Source organism: Camellia sinensis, chromosome 1 (assembly GCF_055761805.1).
Source record: "Camellia sinensis isolate YWXY chromosome 1, ASM5576180v1, whole genome shotgun sequence".
Taxonomy (NCBI): Eukaryota; Viridiplantae; Streptophyta; class Magnoliopsida; order Ericales; family Theaceae; genus Camellia; species Camellia sinensis.
The window spans coordinates 83,592,128-83,601,138 of NC_138961.1; the positions used below are offsets into that span (position 1 = coordinate 83,592,128).

General features: G+C 35.6%; 1 protein-coding gene across 1 annotated transcript; it reads right to left on the minus strand.

Annotated features, from left to right (window-relative positions):
• Positions 1 to 466: 466 nt before the first annotated feature.
• On the minus strand, positions 467 to 8,707 carry LOC114267936 (uncharacterized). The gene is made up of 6 exons (XM_028209031.2): positions 8,391 to 8,707; positions 8,190 to 8,314; positions 7,850 to 7,946; positions 7,488 to 7,597; positions 3,435 to 3,509; positions 467 to 767 (listed from the first exon to the last, which is right to left on the minus strand). Exons 1-6 carry the CDS (start codon positions 8,458 to 8,460, stop codon positions 717 to 719), a joined length of 528 nt encoding a protein of 175 aa, XP_028064832.2. The 5' UTR covers positions 8,461 to 8,707; the 3' UTR covers positions 467 to 716.
• Positions 8,708 to 9,011: the final 304 nt, after the last annotated feature.

Consider the following 9,011-nt stretch of genomic DNA (forward strand, 5'->3'; position numbering starts at 1 on the left):
CAATATTATTTTAAAATATAGAAGTGTTCTAGTTGAGTTGATATCCAGTCATTGTTTAGCATCAACAAGAAAAATCATTGTGCACCAGAATGTTCTGTTTTCCAATAAAAAAATCTTCCCCTGCTTTCTCCTATTAAACCTACTATCACTAAGCCCAACCCCACAGAGACACAGAAAAAAGAAAAAAATTGATAAAGATCTCACAAAAACAACTATGATTATCCACTAATGATCGATCTTCAATAAACAAGCTTCTCCTTTTGGTAAAAACCACTATCTGTATTATCATAAAAATATACTGGTCTCATATGCAACAAGTTTTTTTTTTATTATTATTAATTTTTCAAAAACAGTTTGCCAAATAATTTGTGAGTGTGTGTGAGTTATAGGATTTTGCTATTTAAAAGAACATAAACAAAAAAAAAATAAAAATGATAACAAATAAGCCCCCTTGGGTGAAGTTCATGATGGAAGAAGTTAGTGCCATGCACCTATCAAATAAATGATCAATTTGTCTTCTCAGTTCAACTGCAACAGCTAACAAAGCAAACAATGGGAGAGTGACAACATACCATGAAACTAAACGCAATCGGCGTAAACTACCAACATAACTAGGGATCACATTTTTTTTTTTTATACAACATTGCAAACAACAAACAGCCGACTTGGAGCTCGATTATTTAAGAAACTGTCACTCCAACAATCATTATCCTTAGTTAATCAACCGTGACCTCAACCTCCATCGTCAAATCAGAGTTTCCAAGAATCTGCAAGAAATATGAATAGTTATTTAGCAAAACATTTATTAACCAAAAGAAAACAGAAAGAAAAAAAAAAAAACTGTAAAACATAGTTTGCACTCAAACCAGAAAATGACATCATTAAATTCGAATGCATTTCCCTAGACATCACTATACAAAAGTTTCTCTTTTACTCGACAGTGTGCATTCATCCAAATTACCTTATACCAACCATTCAAATCCTCGTTTAAAAAAAAAAAAAACAAACAAACAAACAAACAAAATGAATAATGCTATATGTACCAATTGATATACTAACTAGTGTACCAATTGATGATGTGGCATAATTTAAGAGATTTTTAAAATTTTTAATGTGATTAATGAGTGGGGTCAATAATAATGTCATAACTAGTGTTGGTATACTAGTTAGTATACTAATTGGTGCATGTAGCACCACCGAAACAAAATTAATGAGAGTTACATGGACTCCTATATGCCCTGTACCCACCACCACCATATATGAGATACCCTATACCAAAATTAGATCCTTGGATCATCTAAATTTTTACCATGTTTGAAAAAAAGAAGCTCACATTTGATAATAAATTTTTTTTTATAAACTCTCATGTGGATGGGAGATATAAATCTCATTCCTCCAAAATTCCATTTAATTTTTAACTAATAAACAACATCTTCCGTCATAATATTATATGTTATACTATATATTTAATACCTTAAGTTCAGGTTATTAACCTTATCCTATAGAGGACCAATTTTGTTTTAGCATTTTTACGAGATATAGAGGCAAATCAATTCTAAGGATTGAGCAGCAGAATGTGCCAAACGTTTGTTCCACATCCGATACTTATATCTGAGTCCATGTTACAAAGCTTAACAATATATTGCAGGGGTAATTCCTATAATTCTCAAGGTAATGCCTGGAACTCCCAAGTCTGAACAAGGTCTGATAACAAAATTGAGCACTATGCATTGCAACTTCTCTAAAACAAGGGTGAAAATAACTGGTATCCATAAAGAACATTGAACAGCATGTTATTCTGCTAACAAGTTACAGTTAATTAATGTTGGTGGATAGGGTTGCCATGATACAAGCTATGTTATATGGACTAGGGTGGGGATGTCGGGTGTGGGCATGCATCTAGGGGTCGGATCATCAAACCATAAATTTAAAGGTATGTGGACTTGGCAAAAAAAAAAATGTGATATTTTCATATTTTTAATCAAGTGAGATAAAATAATATTATATGTAATGTCAAGAAGACATTATATCAATTATACAACAATATGTACATATAATAATAGTGTTAAATATAATTATATAAGAATTATCTGTTGAAAAGTAGTCGACACATAATCCATACCCTTGTCCGAGTGTCGGGTGTTCAGTATTTGATTTATTATGAGGAGTCCATGTGTAACAACTACTGTTACTAACAATATATGACAAGAAAATACAAAGTTTGTGTGTATGGACATTGCGCTCACATGTATGCGTGCGTGCTTAAGGTTCCATATTCCCTACCATAAAGACAATAAATACATAAAAACTTGGGCAAATTACAAACACCCCCCTCGAGGTTTGGTGAAAATACAAATTCCCCCCTGAGGTTTGAGAAATTACAAATTATCCCCTGAGAGTCAAATTTGCATAACAAATTAGGGGCGAATCTGTATGAAAATATAAACCTCAGGGGGCAATTTGTTATGGAAACATAAACCTCAGGGGGCGGGATGTAATTTCTCAAACCTCAGGGGGGAATCAGTATTTTCACCAAATCTCGAGGAGGGCGTTTGTAATTTGCCCTAAAAACTTCTATCATTTCTATCATCCTTTTCTTCATCAACAAAACAGTCCACAACCACAAGGTCCTGTACCCTTTTCCTCTAGTTCAGCACTCATGCACACCAGTTTGGAAAAACTGTTTCTAAATTTGAACAGGGGAACATATTTCTTCCCTGGTTAGAACATTCCTACAGTCACTTACTTTTAAGGACACCATTCGTGAGGGATACTTCCAACTGGTTGAATGCATCTTCTTAGCAATAAGTTTGAAAAGCTTGTTTAAACGTCAGATATTTGTGATCCTATGAATACGATAAATAATTTTTTTTCCATATACTTTTGCCATGTCCATTGTTTTAGGAACTTAGAAACAAACACATTTAATTTTGAATGAGATTCAATGGTGTCAAGATTCAAAGAATTACACAAAAATAAATAAATAAAATACATAAAGTTGGCCACATGTGAAATGGTAGAGTGGCACCAGAGAAAGTGATGCGGCGGAAATATCACACAAGGCTAGGAAGATGAAGACACATATATTTGTAATTTTACATTACAGTTAGACTTTAAAACTTTTTTTCCCTCCTGCGTACTCTTAAATTTGGAGTGTGTAGACCACAATTGCAGTTAATTTAGACAGAATTTGTAACTGTAGGGAGGTATAGAGTAAAATGATCAAAATCATGAAAGGTTTCTGACTATTTTAAACATGTGAGGGGTTAAAGTGCTATGGCACCAAACTATAAGGGAGTAAAATAGATTTTTCCCAAAGAAGAAAGAGACATGCCAAGTCAAAATTTATGTGTTTCATCTTGAACATCATAACTATATAACAAATCGTGTGCAAAATTGCATCAAGTACATTTGCTAGAAAAAATTCTTATTACCTTCATAAAGTCTGATGGACCTAACAAAGAATCCTTTGTGTAGCCAGCTTCCTCAAGCACATGGGTCAAAACTTGCTGTACAAATACAAGCACAAAAGACAGACATGTATGTTAGCAACAACTTCAGTCTTGCAGAAATCATACAATACTTTTACTTATTTTCTTTTGATAAGTAAAGTTAAGAATTGCATTAAAGGGCGCCAACAAAAATTGAACACAACCTTGTACACATTATGGATAGAACAAAAACAAATTATGGATCTCCCATATACCTACAGGGATAGACATCTCCCCAAAACGTCAAGAAAAGAAATATAAAGGAAAAGAAAAAAATCTCCCTAAGCCAAAAATACATGGAGACAAGTATTGTTCCTTTCAAACAAAAAATTGAGCTATGAAAATGCTCAAAAGATCTAGTCCTTGCTCCACAAGCACCATATTAAACATAAAAGAGCTACCTCCGAAGCCTTTTTATAACTATCCCCATGACAACCCCTACTTGAGGATGCCAAAATCTCCTCAACTGACTATGGCATCAACCACTCAACTCTAAACACAGGACAACATACTTCACACCTCTCTAGCCACCAGGCAATGCAATAAAAGATGGTTCACACTCCCCAAGAGTCTTGCACATGCAACACCAATTTAAAACAAAATGGGAGGAGCCATCCAGCGCTAAATCCTTTTCCAAAGAAAGATTTTGAGTCCACCCCAACCAGTTTCCAAAAAATAAGGAACCCACTGCAATATGCTTCTCAGACCCTTTCCATACCAAGAATCTTCCACCCCCTATTGCTCTGATGCAACCCAAAAAGCACCACCACAAACTCAACCACCACCCAGTCCTAAAAAGATCTTTGAAACACAAGATTTCATACCACTTTCATAAGAAATTATGAAGTAAATAAAACTCCATGTCAATTTAAAATGGGCACATTCTGCATCATAGTGCAGATAGACAAGAAATATGTCTGGAACTGGAAGACTAGAAAGAATGCTATTGAAGGGAGTAAAGTTTGCCTCCTCGGAAAGGTCATTGTTTTTTACAAGTAGTCATACTCGTCTCAAATCATTTCACCACCACATCCCAAGCAGCCTTGTTTTGGAAGGACAAGCATGATAGAAGCCCCAGGAAGGTTGAAGGCAAAGATCCCATCCTACATCCCAAATTTGCTACTGAGGTTTCCATATCAATTACCTCTCCTACTCAGATGATTTCACTCCTCAGTTCCTATTCCTTTGGACTCTATTGAAAGTCTACATTCCCTTGGACTCTATGGCAAGCCTACATTCCCCATGAGCGACTTTGCATCCTTCTTCTCTCTCTTCCCAAAAGTTGACAGCTCCTTTCATTGATACACCAGCAGAAAAGAAAAAGAATGTGAAGCAACAACAGTACCTTGGACTTTGGGCCTACCCTAACATTAATTGCCCCACTAAAATCTTTGTCACCAGTAATTGGGCCTTAGAAGCTTCTATTAGTCTCCTTTTAGGGCCAATCATAAACCTTAGCCCACTCTTCATGTGAACCTCACAATTGTTATGTAGCCTACCATGTGTATCGCCTTTAGATCTCAACTTTTCTAGGCCACAAGCCTTCGGAGCTTATATTCCAAACCATTTCCCTCCACTTCAATTCCCCCTTTTGTTTGTACAAAGTGCTCTGAACTCTGGTGCGGCCAAACCTCCATCCACATTGTTATTTCTCCAATGCCCATCAAAGATAGGATCTAATCAGACGATTATTACCTCTTATGCAAATCCTAGCCCATCAAAAGTGGGCTATAGAAGTTGTGTCATCATCCACACCTAAGAATAAAATACATACATCAAAAGACTTTCATTGTGTTTTCAATAACGCTCGCATATGGACACTCGCCTTTTGTTGGCTACCTATTTTAAGTTGGTAAAGCCACACCCTTCTTATGATGAATGATCTTTTATATTTCATAGGAGATCTTGGTCTTTTATTTAACCCGCATAGTTAACTGATTATTGAGTGCTTGATTCGAGATGGCTCCGCCAAGTAATTCTCCTGTCCATTCAAGAGGTTAATAAGATCTCAGAGATAGTTGTTGAATCTCTTAGTAGTTTCTTCTCTTAGATGCCCTTTTCTTTTTCTCTTTAGCCATACTTGTCAGCTTCGAAATTGAACATGTGTCTCAATTCAAAAGCATGGTCCCCACAACTTCGAATACTAAATAAATACTATGTCATTCCACAAGTGTAGAGAAAAACCATCAATCAAGCTAAAACTTTCTTTAGGTTGTCCGTTGACCTCTAAACACTGATCACAAAGCTAGTAGTACTGGCCAGCCCTCTAAAAACAATCGTTGATTAAACCGAACCCTCCCAATCCCAGCTTCCTTATACAATGGAAGGATGAATAGCAAACATTCATATCACACTCTAACCCCCATTGACACTCCCCAAAAGGGATCTACCTATTTGAGCCCATCCATCTCTATGTTACCTAGAACATGTATAATTTTGGTATGAGGATTGGGAACGGGTCGTACGCCATGTGCTCTAAAATCTGGTATAATAGTGGTAGACTTCTTAAGTGGACATCCAATATATTATAGTGCATTTTTCTTCAAATTAATTGTCTAACAACACAATTCTATGAGCATTTTGTCAACTCTAAAATGTGATCTATTGTTTTACATTTTGTCAATCCAAAACTCCACTCTATCAGATTTTAGTTTATTATATTTGATTTTCAATGATGAAAACCTTAAAAATAATATGGGATCATTTTGGATCGTTAGATTCACCGTTTTGGAACAAAAGTGTACCACATTTTGGAACGTACTTTCCAAAACGTAAATCGCTAAGGGCTAGCCTTTTTGGTTAACATTGATCCATCCATTCAACCCACCAAGCACCTTCTAAAGAATGAGATAGCTCCTTTACACAATGAGGGATCCATCTTGATAACTATACCATTTCCAATTGCTCATAGTAAATAGCTACTCATCTCTTAGTCCCAGTGACTTCCAAATAAGAACTTTGCCAATCTTCTTCCTTCATTCCTTTGACAAAAACTCACCCAACACTTCAGCAACCAACCCCATCATCTCATATTCTCCAAGTGAGAGATTCTCAGCAAGTTCTTCGTAACCACAATCTCAAAAAATCACCCCATATTGATCCGAAGTCTGCTAACAGTTTACTGTTAGTTTCATGATACATGTTTTGTACCTTTTGTATCATCAATCAATAGGGCAACACTTCTCAACTCTTTTCACCATAAAATTGTGAAATAAAAAATTTTGAAAGATTCTCGAGTCTGTTTGTTTGATTTGCTTTCTTGACAATGCATAACAAGAAAAATCTCTGCCAACAATTAATCTTGCATAACCATCACAATCATCTAAAATCAAGATTTTAAAATTTTTAATAACATGGACATTAATTAGCTTTAAAAAGTTTTGAAGTTTCTACTCAAGGTACTCATATTCATATATCCAATAGTTGAAAGCAATTAAGCGAACTCAAATTAGATTTCATTTTTGAAGTAGAAAGCACCAATGACAACCGTTTGGGGAAAACCATTTTTTTGCATGATTGTCTGCTCCATAGCTATGTAATGAAAATACAAGATCTCATGAAAAAGGCTTTCAAGAAGTTTGGATATCATGAAAAATATGTTGTGTGATTCCCATATGAGACAGGACATATGAAACATGGAATTTATGACAAACTACGGTCACTGGAAATGTATCACGATTCAAATTTTTAACCCTTTGCTTAAATTTTGAAATGATATTGGTTTTAAAAAATAAAAAATAAAAAGTCACATATTTTATGTATTAGGAAGCCTTTTTGTTTTCATTCTTCCCAAATCAGAATGAACCAAAAGTTTTTTATCTACTATTCTCACAACATGTTGGCCATCAAATGGAAGATGTGCTCAATAGTGGCAAAGAACTAACTAGGGGATCATATCTCATGGGCCCAAAATGACAACAAATACCCTATTCAATTTTCCATTGAACATGTTTGTGCATAAATAATAAATAAATAAATAAAAGACAGAGAACCAACCTCCCTTTGTGGCTCAGATATAAATTGTCCGGTCAAATCCCGCAAAACATCCAACATATCATTGAATGCAACCTTCCCGTTACCATCTGAATCATAAACCTTGAAGATGACTACACAAAACATAGGTACTGTTACGACATTTGGTCGTGGAAAAATTGAAAGCCAGAGAACAAATAATAATCAAACACAAAAGGTAGCATAGTCTGATCCAGTCTCCAAAATTGAAGGAGCTCCCCCCTCTTGGGGCCAAGACCCTAACTAGAGAGAGAGAGAGAGAGAGTTTGGCACTCCTCCAGTTAAAAGAAAATCAACATAATTAAAATGTGAATAGAGAAAAAAAATACACGAGTAAGAGTCATTACATTCTACTTTTTGTTGTAAACTTGCACGAGAACTAAATGTCGACAAGAATGCTACAAATTCCTTGAAATTCAATCCATCCACCATCCTGAACAATCTCTGAACAGAGGAAATAGATAAACAAAATCAACATTAAAACTCCATACGCTCCCTTAATTCATCAATACAACATCTTGAGACAATTAAACATATGCATAAACAATACAATGTGTGCATATGCCAGCATACAAATTCGTTTGAGGCCTCTTTGAGGTCCAAATCCCTAATCCACTTTGTGGGTCTCATTGCTTGTGTGTATGTATATATAGATAGAGAGAAAGGGAATGGAGTGTGATTGAGAACCTGAGAGAGAGGATTGACGGCGAATTCAGGTACTGACAAGAACTCGTCGGCGGAGATGAAGCCACCACTGTTGCGATCGAGTTGACAGAACCTCTGGTAGAGCGAGACTATCTCCTGCTGAGAAACTATACCCAAAACCCAGTAACAAAATCAAAGTCTAAACAAAACCCAAAAATTGAATACATCAAATTAATGGCTTACAGGTGTGATTACAATGCTCTTGAACCTCTTCGATGTCGTACTGAGTGAGCATTGAAGATGTATTGCCCATTGTTTCAATTTTCCAAAGAGATGAGCAGAGTTCGAGTAAGAATGAGAGGGATAAGGAAACTACAAGAACCCTAATTTCGAGCTTTGAAAGACGGAGAAGGTGGGGGTTTGGCCATCTGCAGAAATCTGTCAGTTGAACAACTGAATGGGGACAGCGTGGGCCCCGTCAAAAGAAAATTTGACACAAAGCACTTCCCGTTCTAACGTTTTTTTTTTTTATACCGGTTTTCAGGCCTACTTTATATTACAACTAAAGTCTCGTTTGGGTACAGGGCTTTGTAGTAATTTTTTAAATTTTTCAGCTAAAATATGATATAAAAAAATTAGTATATTTAAGATGATTTTTTAGTTTTTTACGATAAGATATGCAAAAAGTAAAGAGATAAAGAAATCTTTGACTTTTTTGTATAGGTTGTGGGCTTTTTAGTTTTTTTAGTAACTTTTTGGCTAAAAAAGCCATTTGTTAGGGGTGAACAGGGGATATACCGATCCGCCAAAACCGACCGAACTGAACCGATCCGCCACATTTTGAACAGATGCGTGATGACGAGC